At 47.3% G+C, this 27,100-nt stretch overlaps 1 protein-coding gene across 1 annotated transcript in view; it reads left to right on the forward strand.

Annotated features, from left to right (window-relative positions):
• The first annotated feature begins 658 nt into the window (after positions 1 to 658).
• The window catches only part of P4ha3 (prolyl 4-hydroxylase subunit alpha 3), a 35,930-nt gene continuing 9,488 nt past the window's right edge, over positions 659 to 27,100 (forward strand). The window contains exons 1-8 of the mRNA XM_036208717.1: positions 659 to 876; positions 7,572 to 7,714; positions 8,635 to 8,858; positions 12,418 to 12,567; positions 15,629 to 15,680; positions 19,818 to 19,981; positions 20,184 to 20,360; positions 25,788 to 25,852. Coding sequence (XP_036064610.1) covers positions 677 to 876; positions 7,572 to 7,714; positions 8,635 to 8,858; positions 12,418 to 12,567; positions 15,629 to 15,680; positions 19,818 to 19,981; positions 20,184 to 20,360; positions 25,788 to 25,852 — 1,175 coding nt within the window. The 5' untranslated portion in view covers positions 659 to 676. The remainder of the gene's footprint in view (positions 877 to 7,571; positions 7,715 to 8,634; positions 8,859 to 12,417; positions 12,568 to 15,628; positions 15,681 to 19,817; positions 19,982 to 20,183; positions 20,361 to 25,787; positions 25,853 to 27,100) is intronic.

Raw genomic sequence — 27,100 nt, forward strand, 5'->3', positions numbered from 1 at the left:
CCAGGGGGGTCCCCTCCTCAGTGTCCTCACCCATTGCACCGTGTTTACCCATAACGTGTTTTTGTGGTGGTTTACATCGTCATCTCCCCTTCTGAGTGGAGGGCTGTATCTGCACTTACTGTGGCACAGACGTTACTGAACACTTTTGTGAATGAGTAAATGAATGAACACTGCCTGGCAAATGAGCGCCGGGTCAAAGACACAAGCAGCCTGGTAGAATGTAATGCCTATACTTGTGTGTGACTGTGTAGTGACTCGCTCCCGGAGTTTCCGCTTCTGTGAGTCCAAGACCCTGTCCTCTCTGAAGCGTTCTCCTCCGCTCCTGCCACCGCGCTGCTGTCACCAGGCTCTCTCTGTCCCCCTGCGGGAGTTCCCCTCAGGATCCAGTGGTTTTTGTGATGTTTGCCCCTGCCCCGTGAGATAGTTCGCTGATGGCGCAGCACGGCTTTAACTGGAGAATTCACTGCGCACCCTCTCTGCCTCGGTTTCCCCAGGCGTGACAGGCGTGGTGGCATCAGTGTGCTGTTGGCAGTGGAGGGGCGGGCAGCGGCGGAGGGAGGGCTAGAGGGCGGGCGAGGCGGAGGGCGGACCCGCGGGAGAGCGGGCTGGCCCGGGGCGTGGCCGGCGGGCGGGAGGGCAGGGGAGGGCGGGCAGGGGAGGGACGCGCGACCCCGCGATGGGCCGAGGGCCGCGGCTGGCGGCGCTGCTGGCGCTGCTGGCGCTCGGGGCCGGGGACCCCGCGGCGGGCACGGCGCGGGAGGACACCTTCTCGGCGCTGACCAGCGTGGCGCGCGCCCTGGCGCCCGAGCGCCGGCTGCTGGGGACACTGAGGCGCTACCTGCGCAGGGAGGAGGCGCGGCTGCGCGACCTGACCAGGTGAGGACGGCGAGGGGGCCCCGGTGGGAGGCCCGAGGCTCCGCGGGGTCAGGCAAGGGGTGGCGGAGGCCCCGTGTGACTTCCAGACCCACTGTCACGGTGTTGGGGACCCTGAGACAGTTGGTGCGGGAATGGGGAGGTCTGTGTCATACCTGTGGGAGAGAGTCTCTCTGTGTCTGTGTCTCTGTCTCTCGCTCTCTCTCCCTCCCTTCCTCTCCCTTTCCCCCCCTACCAACACATGCACACGCCAGGGTGTGCCTCCACCCCCCCAGCTCTAACAAGTCCAAGTTGGTACACTGTGAAAAAGTGTATGTAGCATGGTGATTATGGAATCCAGTTGAATCCCACAAATGCTGAGGCAAGCTGTGAGTGACCCCAGACTTCCTGTCACCTTACTGCGGACACAATAGGACACACGGTGACCTTTCAAGCTCTCTGAGTGTAAGCAGTAGCTGAAGGTCATATGTGTGTGAAAATATCTGACTCCAACAGGGTGAAAAGCCATTTCATGCCAGGCAATACTGAGGGTAGGCTGCACAAATGCACAGCCAACATCATTTTCTATGCAGTCAGCAAAGTAGTGCTAAACACTGGGAGGTAAACTGTGGTAAGATGTGGGACATGCTGGGTGGTGGTGGCGCACGCCTTTAATCCCAACAGTCAGGAGGCAGAGGCAGGCAGATCTCTGAGTTAGAGTCCAGCCTGGTCTACAGAGTGAGTGACAGGACAGCCAGGACTACACAGAGAAACCCCATCTCAAAACCCATTCACCCCCAAAAATGATGTGGAACACAGGACACTGAGTGTCAAAAACAAAGAGGAATGTTTACACACAATGTCTCACGTTTTGTGCCTTCTTTGCTTCCGACACTGAGAAGCCCCCAGACTGTAAGAGGCAGTTGTTTCCACATAATCCAATCGGTCCTACAGCCTGTCTAGACAGAGCACAAGCAAATCATTTGATTTCTAGCTTTAACTTTGAACTTCAAATTCATCCCCATGCCAACACCCGAACCCTCCCCGCTCCATTCACACAAATGTTTATAAGAAGTTGGTCCTTAAGGACAGTCAGTGTCGTAAGAGTTGGCTTAAACTTTCAGCTTGCCCTTCAAACAGCCATTGGTGGGAGCTGATGACTTGTGTGTGAACAAGCATATGTCTGGGTTGCATTATCCAAATTGGTTTGTCAAAAACTCCAGGTCACATTCTTACACTAGGAAAGAACATTCTATAAACATGACACACGTTTAGGAAGAGCTAATGAAAGAGACCTGTCTGCACTAAAGGGAGGGGTTATTTGGATTAATCTCCAAGGTCCACGCCATTACTTTCTGATGCCACCCCCACTTGCACTGTCTGATATGTCAGGATCCAAACAGAGCCCCACAACTATGCTGGGTTTTGTCAGTGGCTGGAATGCAGAGCAGCTCAGAGTCTAGATTCAGGAGCTCAACAGACCTCTGTTTGAATACTTGACTCTGTCCTTGTTACATCTTTAAGCTTTGGTTTCCTAATCTACATAATGATTTTTTTTTTTTTTTAGTAGCACTTATTCCCACACGGTTCTTGGAACAGTTGAGTTCCAGGTAAAGTTATTTATCATTTGTGCTTAGTGTGTAGTAAATTGCTGGACAAATGTTAACTTCTTATGGCTATGTAAGACTGGCTGAGCACCAGGCGTTGGTGGCGCACGCCTTTAATCCCAGCACTTAGGCAGAGGCAGGAGGATCTCTGTGAGTTTGAGGCCAGCCTGGTCTATACAGAGCCAGTTCCAGAACAGCCAGGACTGTTACACAGAGAAGCTCTGTCTCAAAAAACAAAAAGAAAAAAGAAACAAGCAAACGTATAGGTATAACCCCAGTACCAGGGAGGCCAAGGCAGGAAGACTGCTGTGACTTTGAGGCCAGCCTAGGCCACAATGAGGCCCTGTCTCAGAGAATGCTTTTGAAACTGCTATCCTATCTACTGTACACACTAACTGGGACTCTAAAATAATTGAAAAAGAATTTAAAAAATCCTAAATTCTTTTCTCAGATGATTATGGACATTTAATCTCATCAAGCTCAATTTGATGTATTAGAAGCTATGATTCAGCTAGGCAGTGGTGGTACACGCCTTTAATCCCAGCACTCTGGAGGCAGAGCCAGGAGGATCTCCGTGAGTTCGAGTCCAGCCTGGTCTTCAGATCGAGATCCAGGACAGGCTCCGAAGCTACACAGAGAAACCCTGCCTCAAAAAAGAAAAAGAAAAAAAAAAAAGGAAGAAGAAGCAGCAGCAGCTATGATTCTGTCCTAGGCATACTCTAAAGCCCCAGCAAAACGTTTGCTGTTAAAAATGAGGATTTGGGCAGTTTCAGCTGATTTTTCCATAGTCTCAAGCTAGTGATTTTGTATAAGTTGAAATGTTATTTCTTAGGCCCTGAGCTTATATTCTTTGAATTTCCAAATCAGGAAATGAGGTGGCTTTGGCTGCTGACGTTACCCCGACCCACTAAGGCATAGAAAGTGTGCTAGGGAGAGCCCCCGTCCCGCTCTAGTCAAGCACACAGTCGCCATGTGTGTGTAGCCTATCTCTAGCATATTTGTGTTGCTATCATTTAAAAACTACACAGAGTGGGATTACTTCTGGGCTCGGAATGAAGCATTCAGAGTGTCTCAGGAGAAGGATGACAAAGCCACTTCGCAATTTCAAAGGAGAAACATATTGAATTGACATAGCTCATGTATTGCGGTTGAATAACTTACCCAGGAAGCTTATTGCAGGGATCGGGTTGCAAATTTTATGTGCAGATTCTTGAAGGAAAGGATCTGATTTTCCACTCTCAGCAGCATTGTTAGCAAAAGGCCATTTAGGAAAGTCTGAGGTTTGCCTTCAGCATCCCGTAACTCCGTCTCTGGAAAGGAGCTATTTGCTCAGAGGCTGGGCGTGCAGCCAAGTTTTGCATTCCTAGCCAGCCTCGGATATCAGTCTATAGATTTTCCTCCCTTTCTTTCCTGTGTGGAAGAAAAAAAACCATCATTTTGACCACTGAATTACTTGGTGTGCTGCAGTAAGAGTGAACCCCTGGTCTAAAACAAATCGGAATGTGATGTGGGATGCAAGGAAAACAAGGTGTAGACGGTACTTTGATATGATGACTAATGTGGAATAATCGTCACCCCTTTGTGCCTCTGTTAGTTTGGATGCCTATTAAACATCTGCCCTTGCCCTAATAGGGAGTCTGTTTATTCCACTGTGGGAAAGGTGATGGGAAGAAATAGCGGAATGTGAAGTAAAGGACCCAAAGAGATCTTCTAGAGTACAGCAGCTTTTCTGCCTCCCAGGGCAGAGAGTTGGTTGGTGGCTGGGGCAGAATAAGTCTTAGACCTCCTCCCAACTCCTCCCTGTCCAACTGTCTTGTAAAAATCACTCTGTGTTCAGCCTCAATTGTTCCTGGACACTTTACTTTTCAGGCTGGACTTGGCTGGGGCCCACACTTGTGTGTGTTTTTTTTCTGTCTAGCGGTTCACTAAGTAGTTCCATCTGGAGCCCAAGCAGGAAGGAATGGGCAATAAAACAATCCCGACACCCTGCAGGCTGGTTTGGATTTGGAATCCCAGGAGCAGCTCACAAGCAGCCCCATCTTTGGCATCAGAGGCACCACGGGACTTGACAGGCTTCTGTGTCCTGTTTGTTAGTTTATATTGAATGTTTGACTTCTTGCAAGCTTTGGAGCCAGTTGTATCTGTTTCGGACTTCCTTTCTCAGCTGAGAGCCTCACTCTTTGCAAATCCTCAGGTTACACTGCATCAGAGCAATGACCTTCCCCTGTTGCTTCCTCATTCTCCTTCCTCACACCATTCCGTCGACAAAGTCCTCACTTTCCCCCAAAGACCCGGTGTCCAGTGAGCTCTTGTACAAAGTCCTCACTTTCCCCCAAACACCCAGTACCCCTTGAGCTCTTGTACACATTCATGCATTCTACTTCTGTTTGTGGTTGTTATATTGATTTTGAAATTAATTTGGAGTAAGGAGAAAAGACTCTTAGAGATAAGAGGTGCCCTATTCAACAAGATCGATAAATTTCAATAATAAAAGTCCCATCAGCGTGTTAGACATGGAGCAGCCACAGTGTAGCAGGAAAGGGAGCAGCATCTTTTGCCTGTATGAACACTCTTGTAGAACACCCAGGAAGAAATTAATTGGAAAGATGATCTCTCTAGGTCCCAACACTTCTAACCTTTTCTTATAATGTCACCGAGTTGGAAGAATGGAACAGCCTACCTCTCTGTCCTGCTTATTGCCACCAATTTCTCTATTGATTCCTGAATTTGCTCCCTTGGATCCGTCCCGTTCCCTTCCCCGTGGCCACTATGGTGGCTTAAATTCTTCTCGTCTGTGGTGACTTCATCCTTAGCCTTTTTGCTTCAGTTGCTTCCATTTCTGAATAGTCTTCCCTGCTCTCTCACAAACTCATTTATGTGAACAGGTCCTAGCAATTCCACTGTCTCTTGCCTAGGCCAAACTGACCACCCCATGTTGTCTTCTGGTCTTGTTATCTAGTCTAGTATTGCATCTATGACATAACTGTGTCTAGCTCACTCACAGGACTTTGAGTCACTGGGACCCATCACACTGTCTTATTCAAGGTTTGGCTCCTGGCTTCTAGAAGAATGTATTTCATTCATGATTTCATAGAGACGAGTATTGAAGCTGAGTCTGATGTCACAGGCCTGCCTGGAACTTGGGAGGCTAAGTTGGGAGGATCACAAGTTCAAGGCCTCCATGGGCTACCAAGTGAGTTCATGGTCATCCAGGCAACTTAGTGAGACTCTTTCTCATTAATGAGAAAGATGTAATGCAGGGGCAAGGTACTTGCCTCATACACAGGGCCCTAGGTGAAATCCCCAGGACCACACATATATACACAAAAAGGTATTAAACTTAGAAAAACTATGGTGATTTGAGTGAGAATGCCCCCATAGGTTCATAAATGTGAAGGCTTGGTCCCCAGTTGATGGAACTGTTTGGAAAGGATTAGGAGGTGTGGCCTTATTTGAGGAGGTGAGTCACTGGGGACAGACTTTGAAGTGTTCCCAGTGTGCTCTCTCTCCACCTCAAGCTTGTGGATCAAGATATAAGCTCTCAGCTGTCCTGCTGCTGTGCCGTCATGCTGGATGTCCCGTTGCTCTGCCGTCATGGACTCTGACCCTCTCAAACTGTAAGCCCGATTAAACACTTTATTTAGTAAGTTCCCTTGGTCATGGTGTTTTATCTCAACAATGGAAAAGTAATTAATACAGGTACAAAGTGATGAGAGCAAGCTCCTTTTGGTCCATGAACTTAATGTGCAATCTTTCCTTCATATATCAGTACCTAGCATGGAGTCCAACATCCAGAAAGTGATGGATGTATGTTAACCCATTGAATGAGTAATTATATGTCAGGCTTTTGTATATTTGAATACATTGGTCCCTTTTAGCTCAAAACCCACTCTTCTTCCCTCTTGTTCATTACCATGGGAACTATGGCAAAATCAACCCAGAACCCATTCTTTTTTTTTTTTTTTAAAGATTTATTATGTATACAGTGTCCTGCCTGCCTGCATGCCTTCACACCAGAAGAGGGCCCAGATGTCATAGATGGTTGTGAGCCACCATGTGGTTGCTGGGAATTGAACTCAGAACCTCTGGAAGAGCAGTCAGTGCTCTTAACCTCTGAGCCACCTCTCCAGCCCGAACCCAGTCTTCTGAATGGAATGGCTTTGGTTTTGGTGTTGGCTTTGCTATTTACTAACAGTGCAGCCTCATTTTTTCCCACTTCAAAAAGGACAAAATAAAATGTACATTAAATGGGCTGGAGATATAGCTCTGTAATTAATAGCAGTTGCTACTTTCCAGAGGACCCAGATTTGGTTCTCCCCACCCACATGGTTCACAACTATCCATAACTCCAGTTCCAGAGGACCCAATGCCCTCTTCTGGCCTCTACCAGCACTGCACACATGTGGTGCATAGACACACAAGCAGGCAAAACACCCATATACTTACAATAAAAATACAATTTTTTAAATCTACACTAAGGGTTATTGTGGGCAATAACTCTTAAGTGAGGTGATATATTCAAAGTACTCAGTAGAATGCCCAATACATGGTAAAGATCCAGTAGGTAGCAGTCATCAAAATATTCAAACATCCTTCAAGAAGCAGATCAGGAGCTACCTCTTCTGGAAACCTACCCCTTACCTCTTCTGACTGTCACAGCTTTGTATGTTCAAGGCTCTCTTAGCATATATCACATTGGCTGCTATTTGCTCCATGCTTTTGAGTCCCTTCCAGGCACTAACTATCGGGTGTAGGCTGGATAACAGAAGAAAAGAACTTGGTGCCTGTAAACCCTTTGAGCTGGACCATGCCTTACCTTTGTCTCTTTAACCTTCAGGATAGTGCCAGACATACTGCCACTAAACAGTCTACACCAACTCATTCAGTGAACAGATGAATGGACCCACTTTTAAGTACTTACAGTTTTCGTGTCTTTTATGCTTACCTGACTTTTTTAGCTGAACAGGAGTTGCAAGCGGTTCAGCATTTCTATTTGAGGACTACAGCAGGTACCACTGTACCCAGCTCTCAGTGTTGGCTGTTCTCATGCCAGCCTTCCTGGGGTGTGACAGTCGTGTCGAGAGGTGAGCTATTCTCTGTCATTTCTTTCAGATTTTATGACAAGGTGCTTTCTTTGCATGAGGACCCGACAATCCCTGTAGTGAACCCACTACTTGCCTTTACTCTCATTAATCGTCTGCAGTCTGGCTGGAGGAACGTGGTGCATAGTCTGGAGGCCACTGAGAACATCCGAGGTAATGGGGGGCGGCGTGAAATATGGGAGACGCTTCTAGCTCCTGACTCAGTGTAAGGAGAGAGATTCTGTTTGGTGACAATGAGGAATAACAGAGTGGGCAGGAATTTCTGGGGCTCTCAAGCCCTTTAAAGTCTATAGAGTTGGTCCCCTTGCTGATAGGCTTATGATTTTAGATTAGAAAATGCCTCCCCATCTATTACCTCACTTGATCTCCACTACAGTCAAGTGAAGAAGTGTGTATCTACCCAGTTAGGTATGTGTATTTATATATTTATTTATGTGTAGAAAGTTGTGGCTTTCTAGTAGTTTCTATTTCAAGTTTTTAAACTTGAAAATGAGAATCATATATCTTGATCTGTAACAAGTCATTTTCCTAATTCATTTTACCTTGCACTATAAGAAGTATGGTAGCTTGGGGCAGTTAAGAGTTAGTTGCCTCTCAATAAAGGGCAATACTTTTAGAGACATAGGATAGGATGAAGCTGTGCACTTTATTTCATTTTAATCCCTCCATGTCATTATTCTGAATGTCTTTCACCCAGAGAGTCATTTTAAGAATCCACTCTGGAGGGCTGGAGAGATGCCTCAGTGGTCAAGAGCACTTGCTGCTCTTCCAAGAGGATGCAATTCAGATGCCAGTGTCTACATCCCAACAGCTCACAACTACCTCTAATGCCAGCTCCAGGGGGTCTGATATGCTCTTCTGGCCTCTGTGGTCACCTGCATGCATACACACACACACACACACACACACACACACACACACACACACACACACACACACCTTTAACAAAAAAGAATCCACTTCATGTTGGGAACTGAGCTTGCTGCTGGGGGCTCTTTGAGCAGGGGATCAGATGGAATAAATGCCCATTGCCCATGTTTGGAGGCTGCATTACAGTCTTACTACTTTTACAGCTCTGAAGGATGGTTATGAGAAGGTAGAACAAGACCTTCCTGTCTTTGAGGACCTCGAGGGAGCAGCGAGGGCCCTGATGCGGCTGCAGGATGTGTACATGCTCAACGTGAAGGGCCTGGCCCAGGGTGTCTTCCAGAGGGTCTCAGGCTCCTCCATCACTGACCTGTACAGTCCCAGGCAGCTCTTCCCCCTCACAGCAGATGACTGCTTCCAAGTAGGCAAGGTGACATGCAGAGGGCCAACGGCTCAGTTCTGGTTTCTTACAGATGAACTGTGTCCTACTGTCTTTATGTATTCCCTGTGCTTGTGGTAAACATTTGATTTGTTCCAGTTTTCAGAGTAGGAAACCAAGGTTCAGACATGGTAGACCACTAGCATAATGCAAAGAAACAGGACCAAAGTTGAGCCTCAGCTTTCAGCTCTAAACCCATGCTCTTGCCATGGGAAAGTGAAGTCATCAGCTATTAAGATGTTCTTGAACATGAGTAGCTTTCCTTTATTTCCTACAGGGTATTGTGTATCCCCAGACTGATGTTAAGCTTGCCAGGGCCTTCCTGCCTCTACCTCTCCAGTGCTGGGGTCACACCATGCCCAGTTTCTGCAGTGCTGGGATCAAACCAGGGTCTCACGCATGCTAGCCAAGCACTCAACTAACTGAGCTACATCCTTCACATATGAAATGGTTTAATTAGACATAACTTGATGATAGGCATAAACTAGGCGAAAATCATCTTTTTCTTTCTATCCACGATAACTATAGACCCTGTCAGTATATGAATCAGTGGGTGGAAAGCAGAGGGATGAGTGAAGAGGGATTTCCAGATGGTGATGTGATGGTAAGATCACAGAAATGGCCTCCCAAGATGCTCTGGAGTCCTTTGCAATGTTCCCCCAGTATTTAGAAATACTGGGGTAAGTTAGTGTAAAACAACAACCAAGGCTGTGCACGTTATTACTTGAGGAAATAGACCTCAGGAATCTCCCATGGGTGTGTTTAGCTAATTTTTGGTTATGCTGAGTTGTTTTATAATACACTCTTTGCCAGTCTTTGCCTTCAAAAGGCACGGGGTGAATTATTTTTCCCCCTTTTGAGGATGCTCACTGCAGGAAAGGGTTGTTTTTTCCTGCCCGCCCCCACCCATTTCATTAGCGGATCCTACTAGTGGGCTTCATGGGTCCTGGTTTCAAGCTTGGGGAATCAGCCTCCCAGATCTACACACAGCGAGCCTCTCTGCTTCTGTTTCTCCCTCTGTGGTCCTGAGCAGAAGCAGGGTCCAGTCGTGCACATGCCTAGTTCAAGAAGCCGGGTGCACAGTACAGTAAATGCTTGCTCATGAAGCCTCTCGGCCATATATTGAAAACCGTAAGCCCTGAAAGTCCTGCTGGAAATCTTCATTTCTCTACTTATTTGAAAGGCAATGCATTTCAAATGTAATGGTGGTACATAGGATGGCATCAAAAGCAGTTATAGCTGTAAATGAGATGAAATACATTTTCAAATTTGGCTGCATTTATTTATAAGTTTTTCCCGCTCACTCCTACCACCTTACCGCTACCCAGGTCACCAGTGTCCTCCAACAAGCAGGGCGTTATCTTTTGAGGTTGGCTTCTTACTCTGCAGCTGCACTATAGAATGCATGTGGTTCATTTTCAAAGATGGTTTATTTCATGTGTGAGTGTCTTGCTCACATGTATGTCTGTGCACCATGCGCATACCTGGTGCCTTCAGAGGTCAGAAGAGGACATCAGATCCCCTGGAACTGGAGTTATGAATAATTGTGAGCCTCCATATGAGTAATGGTAGCTCAACTCAAGTCCTCTGCAAGAGAAGCCCGTGTTTTAACTGCTGAGCCATCTCTCCAGTCTCCTGTTGACAGATGCTCAGACCACTTCCTGTTTGAGCTACTGTGAGGAAGGCTGATGCTAGCATTCTTGCTGTGTCCTGTGGCTGCTTGTCCTTGTTGCTCATTTTTCTTTTTGTCTCACACTGTAGCCCAGGCTGGCCCCAGCCTCCCACATCCTACACAGCATAAGCCTCTGCTAATGTGCTCACTGCTTAAGTTTTCAGCTAAATTTTTGTTTCTACCACCTGGCATTTAAAATTTTTTTCTTTGAAAACATGTAACCTCATGCTTTTTGTATTTTATTTAAATGTCTAAATATTTATGTTTGAAAGAATTCTAGTTATGTCTACCCACCATATTGCTAGAACTTGAAATTCCCCATGAAAATATCAGCTAAATGGTTAGGATTGGGATGTAGCTCCTTAGCATGCATGAAACTCTGGGTTCAATCTCCAGCATCACATACATACATACACAACACATATATATACATACACACTATACACATACCACACACACATCACACATATACACACGCATCACACAAACACATATACATACTACACACACAAACTACATATACACACATACCACACATACATGTATATGTACTACACACCCCACACATACACTGCCCCCACATACTTACACAGCACACACCACATACACATATACCACATATACATCCCATATATATATACACACACCACACATACACATACATGTATATACTACACATACCATATATACAAACCACACACATACAAATATACACACCACACATACATACGTCACACACAGAGATATAAATACACACACCATGCATACCACACACATGTACATATACACACAACACACACAATAAATTTAACAGAAAAAAGTTTAGGTTATTATTATTATTCAGTTCAACATTTTTTACAAATAAGAAATGTGTAAAGGACCAGCAAGACAACACACAGGCTAAAGGTAGACCTGAGATGGGAACTGCTCTATTATTTTGCTGCAGATTGGCAGCATCTCTAGGTCCTGCCCCTCCATGAGATCATTTTGTAAGAGTTGTTCCAACTCAGTGACTTTGTAATTCTATGTTGCTTCAATACTGACTTCCAGGAAATTCTCCCCACAGGTCTGGTGTTCTACTTAACTGTAAGCTGGTAGGTAGGAGACAGGAGCTATGTCTGGTACATGCTGCCATGTTGCCCCGCTCTCCAGCATTTAATCAGAACTGACCTGCTCAGCCACCACAGCATTCCCAATGTCTGCCATCATTACAGGGTTGGACGTGTTGTGCTGTAGTGATTGGTCTGTTCACAAGCCTTTATTGATTCAGTACTTTAAGGATGAGAAGCAGGACCGAAAAAATTCAATGGATTTTGTTCCTCACAGAGCTTCCAACAATATCCTTCTAAGAACACATTCAAGACTGCAGCAGGCTAGGTGCACACTCTCCGTGCTCACTTTCTGTTTCTCTTCAAGCCAGACCCCAGGGAATTATGGGAACAGAATGTCGATCTTGCCACTCTGTCATCTTAAGAGGCACTTCCTCACAACCTCTGCTCTTTGAATTCCTCCTCTTTCTTCGAGAAAGGTCTGTCTTGGATGCCACTCTGTAAACCTGCTGAGACCCCAAGCCTCTTCCTTCGCTAGCCTCCACAGTGCATTACACATTGTCCTTACAGCCCTGGCACCATTTTGCCCCATGATGTACATACTTGAATTCATCTCTCTGCCTCCTAGATCATAAACTCCTTAATGCAAGAAGCCTGTCTTCTCTCCATCGGCACAATGCCTTATAATATTATTAGATAATAGGTATTAAACTAAATCAAAATGGATCTGAAAGTAAAGCTAGCCTTCTGGGGTCCTCCTACTCTGAATAATCAGATGACTTCTTTTCTGTCTGTGGACTAAAGCCGTGATGGTTTGTGCTCCCCGCAGGTGGCCTACGACATGGGGGATTATTACCATGCCATCCCATGGCTGGAGGAAGCCGTCAGTCTCTTCCGAAGGTCTTACGGAGAGTGGAAGACAGAGGATGAGGCCAGTCTGGAAGACGCCCTGGATTACTTGGCCTTTGCCTGTTTCCAGGTGAGGGGGCAAGGAAGCTTATTTTTATCTCAGACAGTACAATGTTCTACATCACTTTCTGATTTGCTTCATCTTCCCGGGGGGACCAAATGCAAGGCTGTTCTTTTGTTAGCACCATAGATTTAATGTAAGTAAATCAAGCTCCTAGAAAGTTCTTAAAGTGCCAAGAAGCTCATAGAGGTGGGCTTAGAAGGCACATCTGAACCTAAGTCTAGAGTGCCAACCAATGCATGGACCACTTTACAGTCCTCATCTCTCTCTTGCCTGCTCCAGCAGCAGCACATAGGTCTTTGATGGAGCCACAGTCATGGAGGACACTGTGTACTCTCCCTAACTCGTGGTTCATCACTGATAACATACCATAGTGTTGCTATGAAGGGAGAAATTTGATTACCCTCTCCCACCTGACCCTGAATCTGGCTCTCACGTGGCCATTGGCTGCAGAGCTGACATTTTCACTCCACTGCACCAATCTGAGGACCCCCTGCAGCTCCCATCTTTCCTAGGTACTGTTGATCTGCTGCCTGCTGCATCACACATGACATCCCTTGCCCTAAATATAGCGGCTTCCATCTTTCTGCGTGACTAACCTCATTTCTCACCAATTGTATAGTCTTCAAGAATAGTCTGCAGGGGGGGGGGGCGGGGGAGGGAGCACCATCTAGAAGGTTCCCTGGAGGTCCCAAAGTTAATAATCCAGGCTGTTCCCTGTTGTTATTTTGGGGGAGTTGAACCTAGGGTGAGGGTAGGCAAGTGCTCTACCACAGAGCTACACCCCAGCCCCATGTGTACATTTTCTCTCTCCTTTCCTGAGGACAAAAGGAGCATGTGGCTGATCAAAACCCACAAGCTGCTGAGAAAACAGACTCCTCCTCAGAGCAGCTGACAGTCTCCTCCCTTCATGGCCGTCTTGGTCCGTGGGTCTTAGCTACACATCCGTGTGTTCCTCCTACCTCTCCTGGACAGTTGCTATGTGTTAAAATGATTGACTAGCAAAGGGCAAGGAGTGCTTGGGTTTCAGTAGAGCAAGAAGACCAAACCAGCGGAGACACTCAGAGAAAACAGACCAGGGCAGTTTACCCCGAGGAAGGGATTACAGATGCAGTGCCCAGTCATTAGCTGGATTGATTCCCTGTGAGTCTGGGGACAGGCTTCCCCTTTCCTTTATCCTCTTTGTCTGGTGAAATTCTGTCCACCTGGCAGGCTCAGCTCAGCTTACCTACCCTATGAAATCATCCTTACCTCTTCTCACCCCCCAGCTTGCCCTGTGGACTCTCACTTCAGATTCGTAAAAGTGCCAACACGTAGATGACTTCATCTCTGAAATGACTTATGCCCCCCACTTCTCCCCAGGAAATCTGATAGCTGTCCCTTCTCCCCGACCTTTGATTACCATAGAAAATGTGTTTTGTTTGTTTGTTTGTTTTTTGAGCTGAGGACCAAACCCAGGGCCTTGCACTTGCTAGGCAAGCACTCTACCACTGAGCTAAATCCCCAACCCATAAAATGTGGTTTTAATTAAAAAATTTAGTAACAATTAAATCAGCCATTAAGCCAGAGACCCTGGAGTCACACAAAGTTGAAATTCTGTGGCAACTTGACTTGAGCTGCCGAGCCTCAGTTTCCCTACCTGTAAGGATAAAATTGATGCTTGTTTAAAAAGCTGTGGCTTTAAGTTGGTATCTGGCAGTACAGAATACTCCTAGTTACTCAACTGTTCCTGTTAGTATAGAGCAGAATAATTCGCGGTAATAAATGAGGAGGAACCATCTGAATTTCCAACAGCACTGAAACGTTGGTCTTCTAGTGTTGTTGTTTGTTTGTTGCCCTTTTTGAGGGGCCCGCCACCCAGCTCCCAAATAAATCACACATGGAGGCTTAGTCTTAATTATGAATGCCCGGCCTTAGCTTGGCTTAGTTTCTTAAATTATCCCCACCCACCTTTTGCCTCAGGGCTTTTCCCATTCTCTTACTTCCATAAATCTTACTCTTACTCCGTGGCTTGCTGTGTTGCTGGGTGGCTGGCCCCTGGAGTCCTCCTCCTTCTCTGATTGCTTCTCCTTGATCTCCTCGCTCTAGTTTTCTCCTTCTATATATACTCTGCCCGCCAGCCCCACCTATCCTCTCTCCTGCCTTGCTATTGGCCAGTTCTTTATTAGACCATCAGGGGTTTTAGCAGGCACAGTAACACAGCTTCACAGAGTTAAACGAATGAAACATAAACAAAAGTAACACACTTAAAATATCCTACTGCATTCTAGAATGTTGTTTCTGGGTGGAATTAAATGCAGCCATTAAAGTTATTTCTATGAAGACTGTGCAATAATAAAAAATATTGCTGATGCAAAATTAGAAGGAAACTAATGATATGAAAAAATATGATTGTGACTACATAAAAAACTACATACAGTCAAAAGTGCTAGAAGTGGCTGGGTTTGGGTAGTGATTTTTTAAGATCTCCTTCCACACGTATTTTACAATGTGAGTATTATTGCTTTTATCACTAGAATGACATTTTAGCATACTAAAAGTTCAAGGAATTCTGTTTCTGTGCATCCCTGTCAGCTAGCCATCATTCTGCATCACCCAGAGGCAGCCTGCAGCCTGCCTGTGTGGGATTCTCTTTCTCAGACTTACATACTTTGGCCATGATGAGGCCAAGGCTGGATGGCTATAGACAGCTAATTCTTACTATACTATACTTTTGCTAGAATTTCTCTCTCAACCTTTCCTCCTCCTCTCCCTCCTCCTCTCCTTCCTCTTCTCCCCCTCCTTTTTCCTTTGGTGGTGGTGTGGGTTAAACTCAGGCACATACTAGGCAAGCAATTCACCACTGGGCTGTGCACCAGCCCATTCAAACTTACCCTGCATTTTCTTTCTACCTTTCTACCTGGTAACAATAATGTATTTGTTAATGAGGAGACTTGAGAGCCCATTTGCTTTTCTCATTATTATCTGCTGTGATAAGAATATTTTATAGTTTTTAAAACTACTCAGTGATTTGAGTAGAGGATATATCCTCATTTCGGTTGACATTTTCTTTCTTTTCTTTTTCAACAAGGCAGGGAATGTTTCATGTGCCCTCAGCCTCTCCCGAGAGTTCCTTCTCTACAGTAAGTGACCTAAGACATAAGTTGACCATCTCACCTCTGCCCCAACCTTTAATTCCTCTTGCAAGTGAAGTAGTGTGTGTGTGTGTGTGTGTGTGTGTGTGTGTGTGTGTGTGTGTGTACACATGCCCATGTTCATGCATGCAGAGACCAAGGAAAGACACTGGGTGTCTTCCTTTACCGATGTCTTTTTTAAATTAACGTGTATTTTTACTTTATGTTTATGTGTATGACTCTTTTGTCGGTCTGCATGAGCACCACTTGCAATGACTGGTCCCTGGGGAAGTCAGAAGAGAGCAGATTCTCTGAACCTGGAGTTACAGATAGTTGTGAGCTGCGGTGTGGATGCTGAGACTAGAACCCAGATCCCCTAGGAGAGCAGTCAGGGCTCTTAACCACTGAGCCAACTCTGCAGTCCCTCCACCTCGTTTTTTAAAGATAAGGTCTGAACCTTCATGAAATTCACTGCTTTGTCTAAGCTGTCTGACTAGCTAGCTCCCAAGCTCCCACAATCTGCCTGTCTTATCCCCCAAAGCTGGGATTTCAAGTGCTGGTGGGTGGCCATGTCCAGCTCTGTAGGTGAGTGGGGGATTTGAACTCGGGCTCCCTTGCTTTCACAGCAAACACTCTGTGAGCCACCTCCCCAGGTTCCTGCTGTCCATTTTTATTATTCTAATTTCATTTTATTTATACATGGATCATTGAAAGGGGGAAATTCATGAGTTAGTTGAAAAAGTGCTTAGAAGATGTCAACCTGCCCCTTCCCGACTTGTTCTTTCAACGGGAACAAGTCCAGGCTCGGAGCCAGGTTCTCTAGAGGCGGTTTGAAGAGCCAGGTTTTGGAAGGAAACCCAGGAATGAATAAAGTCAATGTGCACTGTGTATGTGAGAAGGGAGCGACTCAGAGGGCTATTCACTTCTTCAGACTGTTTACTGAGAGCTATCAGTTCTTCCCCTGAAAAGCAGAGCTCACTTGGCTATGCAGGCATCCTGCCCGCTCCAGCTTCAGCCCCTCCAGGGAATGCCTGTGTCAACAGCGAAGGAGGAGATGCTGCAAAGCTCAACTCCAAGATTTCGACTTCAAATCTTGGTGGTGGACAGCTTCCTGGATTGTCCTCCAAGTATTTAGCTACTAAAATAAGATGTAAAATCACTACTATCACCAAGTGTTTGAGGGCTTCTTTTTAAAATTGTATTTCATTTTATGTGTGTGGGTATTTTGCCCACATGTATGTCTATTCACATGTGCATGCTTGGTGCTCATGGAGACCAGAGAGAGTGTCATGTCCTCTGGAACTGGAGCTACAGATGGTTGGGAGCCACCATGTGGGTGCTGGGAACTGAACCCACATGCAAGAGCCTCTATGGGGTGCTTTTAAACTGCAATTATTCATAAATTTCAAATGACTCCATCAAGTGTGGCCAGCCCTCCATATCTATCTCTGGGTTCTGTATCCATGGATGCAATCTACTTTGTATAAAACAAACAAACAAACAAAAAAACCACATAGAAAAACACTGTGTTGGGCCGAAACAATAGCCTTTTCTCTCATCAGTATATACCCTACGAGGGCAGTGTAACAGCCACCTCCATACCTGTGTCTAATAGAGCATTTACATTATGTTAGTAATTATCGATCAACTGGAGGTGATTTAAAGTCTGTTGGTGGATGTGCATAAGCTGTCTGCAAACACTATAATTTCATAAACAAGACTTGAGCCTCTGTGGATTTGGGTATCTAAAGGAATCCTGGAACCATTGGCTGTGGACACTGAGGAAGGGCTCTAACACTATTCCTTTCTGATACCTTGACAAAGAATAGGAGAGGGAAGTCACCAGGTGGCCTGGAAATGCAAGAGCAATTAGTAGTATAAAGAAAATTAAGGGGCTGGGCTGATGGCTCTTAGTAAAGCATTTACCTTGCAAGAGTGACGAGCAGAATTCAGATCAACAGGAACTCACCTAAAATGCTGGGTGTGTGCGAGGCTCACCTGTAATCCAGCCATCAGAGGCAGCGGCAAGGGATCTCCAGAACAAGGTCACTAGCAAAACTAGCCAAATCCAGCAGCTCTGAGTTCAACTGAGAGGCCCTGCCTCAGTGAGGAAGGTGGAAGAGCAACAGAGGCTGTCTTGACAATAGCATCAGGGCTCCAATGCATGCGCACCCTTCCATGTGCATTTACAAGTGTGCAGGAGCATGAATACACACACACACACACACAACATACATGGAAAAAAGTAAAGTCAACATTCCTTTATTTCTTTGTCCTCGATCCATTAAAACCTCTACCTCTTCATGACCTGACCTGTGCTCTGCCATTGGTGGGTAAATAGGGTGTGGCCACAGAAGAGCCTCATTCATGTCTGGCTTTGCAGTATTTCCGCTGGTGTTTGGGCTCATCATTTCCACTCCCCAGAGCTTCGTTTCTCCATCATTAGAGTAGTCACGTGTGCTCTCCCTTCCTCCTTAGCTAGGAGCGGCGCTGGACACCGTGAAAAGCGCAGTGGGCTCCTCAGGTTCTGTGGCAGCATTAGAACAATTCTGAGATCCATCCACAGAGGTCAGCAGGTCACAGGTAGCAGGTCACAGGTCACCAGTCCATGGGGCATCTTGCAGTCAAAGAAGGAAGAAAAAGGAAGGCATGGCAAGGCACAGGTTTCCAGGGGACTGTGGCTAGGGCAAAGCCGAGCTCTCTTTTGACCCATACTGCTCTACTCATACTGGTAGGCCAGTAGGATTTAAAAAATTATTTATATTTAGTTTTTAATTATGTGTGTATGTTGTGTGTGGGAATGTGCATGGGTGAGTGCCAGAGGAATCTAGAAGAGGTTCCAGATGCCCCGGAACTGGAGTTTCCAGGTGATTGTGAGCTGCCTGATGTGGGTGACGGGCACTGATCTGTGGTCCTCTGAAAGAGTAGGAAGCACTCTTAACAACTGAGCCGCCACTCAGCCCTCTGGGAGGAGTTCTGAAGGACCATTCCTGAGGATCTAGTGGAGCTGAGAATGAATAGGCTTCTGGTTTACAAAGACCAGGGAGCTGGGGGATTGCCCTGTGGAAAGAGCACTTGCCTCCCTCACAAGTGTGAGATCCCAAGTTTGGATCCTCGGCACCCACGTAAAAGCTGGGCATGACCCACACACACCCTACACACACACACACACACACACACACACATACACACTGCCTATAAAATCAGAGCTGGGCTTGGAAAGGGTGGCTACAAAGACAGGTAGCTTGGAAGCTTTCTGGGGCCTGCCTAGATGAAAACCCAGTAACTCCAGGTTCAGTGAGAGATCATGTCTCAAAGGAATAAGGTGGACAGGAACTGAGGAAGACTCCAACATCCTCTCTCTCTGGCCTCCAAAAGCACACAGAAGGGCTCACACTCTGACACACACACACACACACACACACACACACACACACACACCCACACACACATATGTTCACATACATATAAAGCCCCATTCTGCGTGCACACAGCCAAGTGACTATAGTAGATAAGAACAGGTTGGGCCTGTACTTTGGGTGATGGCCCAGCTTCCTTCCACTGCTCATACTTGCTATGTCCCTCCCACGAAGTTATTGGGCACTGTGCTGTAGTCAGCCTAGCACAGTCTCTGGCTTAGAACTTCGATTAAGGGAACTGGTAAGTGAGTGTGAGTGGATGAACGGGTGAAGCTTCTTTTCTAACAGAAATCTGACCATTGTGGTCCCCTGCCTAAGAATGCTAGGAACCATCCCTCTCTCTGGTCCAGCAGGCCCAGGCCAGTCTTTTTCTAATGCCAGACGCTCTTTCAGGAGGAAGGACACTGATGTGAGATGTTATTTAAGGTGTCCAGGTGTCAGTCCTGTGTGACAATGAAGCTCCAGAATTTCTCTCTCTCTCCTCTCTCTCTCTCTCTCTCTCTCTCTCTCTCTCTCTCCTTTCTTTTTTTTTTTTTTTTTTTTTGAGACCGGCTCTCATATTGTAGCCCTGGCTGGCCTGGAACTCACAGAAGTCTTCCTGCCTCTGCCTCCTGCCAGCTGTGGTTAAAGGCGTGTGCCAGCACACTCCGCTGCAGGAAATCTTAAGCGTTCTTCTCGAGGCCAGTATTTGTTCATCTGTGTTATTTCCTGTTTGGATTTCCCGCAGACCCAGATAATAAGAGGATGGCCAGGAATGTGTTGAAATATGAAAGGCTCTTGGCAGAGAATGCTCACCAGGCGGTGGCTGAAACTGTCATCCAGAGGCCCAACGTGCCTCACCTGCAGACCAGAGACACGTACGAGGGGCTATGCCAGACTCTGGGCTCCCAGGTGGGATTCCTCCCAGAAGAAAGGGAAGGATTGGCTGGAGTTGGGGTCATTTGTGGGAAAACTGATGCCTTAAGACAATACAACTCACCAATCAACCCCGAGCGACTCCATCTTCTATTACCCTCAGATTCCAATTTTGAGCCATGGCTCCCAGGAGCCTTGACCCTTCTTTTCTTACATCAACTCTACTCTTTCCTTCTAGCCCACACACTACCAAATCCCCAGCCTCCACTGCTCCTACGAGACCAATTCCAGCCCCTACCTGCTGCTCCAGCCTGCCCGCAAGGAGGTCATTCACCTGCGACCCTCTGTCGTTCTCTATCATGACTTTATTAGTGACACAGAAGCTCAGAAAATCCGAGAGCTTGCAGAACCATGGGTGAGCATCTTCAGATCCCCTTTGTGTCCCCACATGCCTGGAGAACAGATAGCTGGCGTGGCAAGACTCTTTCTTAGTCCAGGAGTTCAAAATGCTGACCATTTTGTAAGGCCAGTCAGCAGTGGAGAAAATCATGGCTGTACTTGCCTCTAGTGGGAAAGGATGAGGTGCCAGGGGGTTTAAGAGATGTTCAGATTGTGCTGGCAATATCTTCTTAGGGATGTGGGATACATAGCTATAAGCAGTTGTCAAAATCTGGCCAATCATGTGCTTGAGATCTGGGCATATCATGATGTATTAAAGGGATCTCAGAAAATATAAAGGAGACTTCCCCAGTGTCAACTTTCCCTTAGAATTAGCAGAAAGAAAGCACTTGACAGGGATGAAGACTGAAATACTAGTGCATATTTACAGACAGGGTAGATGTGGACAACCTGACCCAACATGAGCCTGTTAAAGGGGAAACTGAGTCAGGACTGGAGTTGAGTGTGTGCCGATTGTCACTCTGTTGTTCTTTCTATTAGTAAGCTCAGGCTAAGTTATGCTTGGTAATAAGTGACCCCTGGCCCTTGGTGACAGGGACAGTTTGCCATATGACACGTTTGGGTGGTGTTGGCTGGAGTTCTGCCGCAGCTGGTCTCCAATCTGGAACCCAGCCTGGCAGAGTGGTCTCCCTTGGGGACTTTACCAGCCTCACAGAAGGGGGGATAAGGCAGAAATGGCAAGTGTGAGCTGGCTTTTGTAGCTTCCCTTGGGAAGTGCAAATGTACTTCCGCCCACGTGACTCTGGTAAAGACAAAGGCAGAGGCAGGAGGATCTCTATGAGTTCAAAGACAGCCTGGTCTGCATAGTGAGTGCCAGAACAGCCAGAAATACATAGTGAGACCCTGCCTCAAAAAGCCGAGACCATAGGGAAGGAAGGCATAGCGAGTGACTGAGCCGAGCTGGTGCCAGTGGGAAGGATGTGTCATCGACCCTGCTAGGAAATGTGGCAGATAATGGGAAAAGATAGTCCATCTCACTTCTATAAGCCTGCTGTACTTTCTTTAAAGGTACAGTTATTTGGTGCAGAATTATTTATTTCTAACCAGACATCATGTCCTTAAGTTGATGCCCATCCAATGAGACATTTAGTAACCCATTACCAGAACACAACCTGCCCAGACCCTTTGCATTTACAAAGAGATGAGGAACTTTTCCTCCATGTAAAGCAGTAGTTCTCAACCTGTGGGTCATGACCCCTCGGGAATCAAATGACCTTTTCACAAGGGTCGCCTAAGACCATCAGAAAACACAGATATTTACATTCTGATTCATAACAGTAGCAAAATGACAGTTATGAAGGAGCAACAAAAATGATTTTGTGGTTGGGGGCGGGGGTCACCACAACATGAGGAACTGCATTAAAGGGTCGCAGCATCAGGAAGGTCAAGAACCACTGGTGTAAGGGGAAAAGTGCTGTGATCACATGTGCCATGTGAGGTGACCTGACTGGAAGGCGGGTGGGAGGGAGCTCTGGAGAGGAGAGGAGGAGCAGGCTTCTTTCACTGAGAGTAAAGGCCAGGACGTTCTGGGAAGACAACACCACATATCACAGGCGCCTGGTGAGTGACATGCTCAGGGAACAGAGAGAAGCTTGGTGGCTGACGTGTACAAAGGACAGGACAGAAGATGATCCCTGATGAGGACAGGCAATGAGACTCCACTCACAGAGGCCACATTGCAGAGCGTCGGCTTTATCCCATAGGCCGGTGAGGAGCTGGGGGCGAGGCGGTAAACAGAAGAGGGCCATGGCTGGGTCTGTGGTTTGAAGGAAAACTCTGAGAGCAGAAATGGACTGGCATGAGAACAGCAATCACTGTTTCGTGCAGAAGGTCCTCCAGGCCAGTCCAGAGTCTGCTGTGGTTGTGGCTGTGGTTGTGGTTGTTGTTGTGGTTGTGATTGTTGTTGTGGCTGTGGTTGTGGTTGTGGCTGTGGTTGTGGTTGTGGTTGTTGTTGTTGTGGTTGTGGTTGTTGTGGTTGTGGCTGTGGTTGTGGTTGTGGTTGTTGTGGTTGTGGTTGTGGTTGTTGTGGCTGTGGTTGTGGCTGTGGCTGTGGCTGTGGCTGTGGTTGTGGTGGCTGTGGCTGTGGTTGTGGCTGTGGTTGTGGTTGTGGTTGTGGTTGTGGCTGTGGTTGTGGCTGTGGTTGTGGCTGTGGTTGTGGCTGTGGTTGTGGTTGTGGTTGTGGCTGTGGCTGTGGCTGTGGTTGTGGCTGTGGTTGTGGCTGTGGTTGTGGCTGTGGTTGTGGCTGTGGTTGTGGTTGTGGTTGTGGCTGTGGCTGTGGTTGTGGCTGTGGTTGTGGCTGTGGTTGTGGCTGTGGCTGTGGCTGTGGTTGTGGTTGTGGTGGCTGTGGCTGTGGCTGTGGTTGTGGCTGTGGCTGTGGTTGTGGTTGTGGTGGCTGTGGCTGTGGTTGTGGCTGTGGTTGTGGCTGTGGTTGTGGTTGTAGTTGTGTTTGTGGCTGTGGTTGTGGCTGTGGCTGTGGTTGTGGTTGTGGCTGTGGCTGTGGCTGTGGCTGTGGCTGTGGTTGTGGCTGTGGTTGTGGCTGTGGCTGTGGCTGTGGCTGTGGTTGTGGTGGCTGTGGCTGTGGCTGTGGTTGTGGCTGTGGTTGTGGTTGTTGTGGTTGTGGCTGTGGCTGTGGCTGTGGCTGTGGTTGTGGTTGTGGTTGTGGCTGTGGCTGTGGCTGTGGTTGTGGTTGTTGTGGCTGTGGCTGTGGCTGTGGCTGTGGTTGTGGTGGCTGTGGCTGTGGCTGTGGTTGTGGCTGTGGCTGTGGTTGTGGCTGTGGTTGTGGCTGTGGCTGTGGCTGTGGTTGTGGCTGTGGTTGTGGTTGTGGTTGTGGTTGTGGCTGTGGTTGTGGCTGTGGCTGTGGCTGTGGGTGTGGCTTGTGGTGTGGTGTGGTTGTGGTTGTTGTGGCTGTGGCTGTGGCTGTGGCTGTGGCTGTGGTTGTGGTTGTAGTTATGGCTGTGGCTGTGGCTGTGGTTGTGGTGGCTGTGGCTGTGGCTGTGGTTGTGGCTGTGGCTGTGGTTGTGGCTGTGGTTGTGGCTGTGGTTGTGGCTGTGGCTGTGGCTGTGGCTGTGGCTGTGGCTGTGGTTGTGGTGGCTGTGGTTGTGGCTGTGGTTGTGGCTGTGGCTGTGGCTGTGGCTGTGGTTGTGGCTGTGGCTGTGGCTGTGGCTGTGGCTGTGGCTGTGGCTGTGGGTGTGGTTGTGGTGGCTGTGGTTAGCTCTGATGGGGATGATAATGACACACTGTCTGTGGCATCGGCTTCTTGGGGAGCCACAAGTTGTGTTGCATCAGGCCTGCAGCAGCCTTTCCCTTAGAACAGCTCTGTTGTCATGGTGACGGAACTGGTGACCCCTCCAGAGATGTTCACGGAATCCTTCACAGCAAGGTCATCTATTTGGCATGCACAGACCTTGCCACACTCCCTTCTCCAACAACCTCTCAGTGGACTTGTTCGTGCCTGGCTGGCCTGTGACTGTTCCAGGAATAAGCTGAGAGCTGGGGGGAGGATGGTCCCCATGGGCCACCATGGCTCTCTGCCTCCTCCTCACTCTTCCTCTCCCGAAGCCTCCTCTCCCATCACTTCCATCTACCCCCTGCCCATCCTCCTCAAGGACTCAGTGGAAACCATGTACCTCCCATGCCTCCCCCCAGAGCTGACTGAAGCTCCAGCCTGCTTTGGTTGGTTCTCTGAATGACTGTGCCTTCAGGGCACTTTTACAGGGTCACATGAGCTAAACTGTCCCTTCTCTGAAATCAAAGCTTCTGATTCCAGCTGTATAGCACTTAAACGTTTTGTATTAATTATGCCATTTATATAGTGGCTGGTATCACTGGGCATTTTGTGGGTTAATGTCCTGTCTTCCCACCCATGTTATGCTATTGCTCCCAGAGTATTATGATTTATCTCATGTCTGTGATGTTTATACTTGTTTATATGTATACACTCATTTGTATGATGCCAGATTGAATTTGAAGGTTTCTCTTATCAACCTCCTACCTTACATTTTGAGACAGTCTCTCACTGAACCTGTAGCTCATCAATCCAGCTAAGCTGGCTAGCCAAATGAGCTCCAAGGATCCACCTGTCTCCACCTCCCTAACCAGTAGGATTACAGACTCACGGCTACACCTGGCTTTTTTATGTGAATGCCAGAGATCCAAACACATCCTCCTCCTTGCCCAGCAACCCTTTACTAACTGAACTAGCTCCCAACCCCTTATGTTTATACTTTGAGAAAGGTTTTGCTGTGTTGCCCTAACTGGCCTCAAATTCCTGGGTTTGGGGGTCCTCCATCTCAGCCTCCTGACTCTTGGGTCTACAGGCAAGTGCCACTCTGCCTGCCCAAACTAATCTTTGAAGGTCAGAACTGACTTTCTAAATCTCTTGCTTAAACTCTTGAGTGTTGACCCAGCTCTGTAGCCTGGCTGTTGCTCAGCCCTTCCACTTTGCACTCAACCATCCCGCTGTTTCTTTTCTGTAAATAGATATCTCCCCCCCCCCTCTCTCTCTCTCTCTCTCTCTGTCTCTCTCACCTATGTATCTACCTACCTACCTATCTCTCGCTTTCTCCCTTCCTTCCCTCTGTCCTTTCTGTCTGGAATGTGTGGAACATTCTACTCTTGACTTGTTTCAATCTGTATAATTGCAGTATGAATGTGGGCATTCTGGGAAGGTTTCCGGCCCCTCAGAAGAAGAGACTAGAGGCCTGTCTCTGTCTATCCATAGCAGCCCATGCTTGCCATTGCACACCATCAGTCTATGAACAGAGACTCTGTGTGTATGTGTGTGTGTGTGTGTGTGTGTGTGTATATAGAGAAAGACATATATATATATATATATATATATATATATATATATATATAGTTCATCACAGTGCTTAACATCATAAATACAATAAATATTTGCTCTCAAAATAAATGATTTGTTTGTAACAATAATGAAATAACTGTGAAAGGTTTTTTTTTGTTTTTGTTTTTTTGTGGGATTTTTTTTTTTTTTTTTTTGTAAGCTGGGCAGTTGCAGCTTAGCAGTGAGCTCTGTAAGGAAGGGCTTTGATTAGGATTCTTCAGAAGGAGCAGGCTGCTCCTGAGAGCACCCTTTTGTGATTGGAGGTGTTCATTTAATTTGAGAACCATCAAGTTTACCCTGCACAAGACCCAGGCCTGACTCTGATACAAGTCAAGATGAGAGATGGCTATGTGGTTCCCCAACTCAGTCTTGCAGGCACAAAAGGAATCCTTTGAAACATTTTCATGGCACACATGAAATTGGCTTTATGGAGTAAGGAGCTGGTGATGGTTAAGCTTTAGAGAGAGGCGTGTCTGTGGCATGATGGGCCATCCCTTTGCACCAGAAACCACCTGGTCTTTCTCTTTTGCTTCCTCCCAGCTCCAGAGATCAGTGGTGGCTTCGGGGGAAAAGCAGTTACCAGTGGAGTACCGCATCAGCAAAAGGTAGGAAGGCCCACTCCAACCTGGGGCTGAGGACACAGCTGATGGCTAGGTCAGTGACAACCTTTCTTGGATGGCTAGAGAGCGTGTAGTTCAAGTTGTGGGAAAGTATTATGAGAGATATTACCACCCTGTCACTCTAGTGCCTGCACCAGACTGCAATGTTATCTGGAGGTTAACTAAGAAGTCACCAGAAAAAGGCTTGGAGAAAACTCCACCTTAGAGCAGAAAGTGTGCATCTGGTGTCTTCTCAGAGTGCATTCCTACACGCATCTATAACGGGTGTTCCTTCACACATCTGTAATTTGACTTTGCAGACTCCACCCCTACCTCCTGACTCCTAAACAAAGCCTTCCAAGCAACAGGCAGGAATGGACTCCCTGGGCCTGCTGGCTTCTCAAGGAGCAGGCTCCAATGTGGCCTCCAGACCTACCCTCCCCATCTCTTCCCTCCATTCCTGCCCTCCCCTCAACTGTTTATTTGCACAGTGAATACAGGACTGGGGAGAGAGCGAGAGAAGGCAATGACCATCACAGCCACATGAGCAAGTGGCGCCAGCCTCCCAGAGAAAAGCTAGACCTCGAGGCCTGTGTTGTCCTCCGGGAGGGGACGTGAGAGACAGAGGCTTTGGTTCAGGATTATTTGGGCTTAATTGATTTTGTCTGGTACATCTAGGGACTGTGTGCACTACATATTGCTGGGAGCAAGAAGCAGCTGAAGAGAAGGGTTTGCTTTCCTGATTGGTTTGAGGGGACACAGTTCGTCATGGTGGGGAAAGTGTCGTGGCTGGGGGTTCCATGGTGGCAGGAGTGGGCAGTGGAACCTCTTCAACTTCTTACATCTCTGTGGAGCAGAGACAGAGGCTGGGGCTGGACTATGATCCTCAAGACCCATCCCTAGGTTCTACAACCTCCTAGAGCAGCATCACTGTCTGGAGACCAAGTGTTCAGACACATGTCCTTGTGGGGAGCATTCTCCATCCAAACCATTAGCAGGGACATTGGCATTAAAAGTTGTTCTCTAAACCTTTAGACTATGTGCTTATCTGTATGTGCACCATATGTGTGCATTGAACTCAGAAGCCAGAAGAAGGCATTGTAATCCCCAGAAGGTCCAGACAGTTGTGAGTTGCTCAGTGTAGATGCTAGGAACTGAACCCCAGTCCTCTGCAAGAGCAGCAAGTGCTCTTATCCACTGAGCCACTCTCCAGCCTCTGTGTTTTCCTTCTTTGAAAACAGTGGCTAATTTTGT

The sequence above is a fragment of the Onychomys torridus genome, chromosome 1 (genome assembly GCF_903995425.1).
Source record: "Onychomys torridus chromosome 1, mOncTor1.1, whole genome shotgun sequence".
NCBI classification, from domain to species: Eukaryota; Metazoa; Chordata; class Mammalia; order Rodentia; family Cricetidae; genus Onychomys; species Onychomys torridus.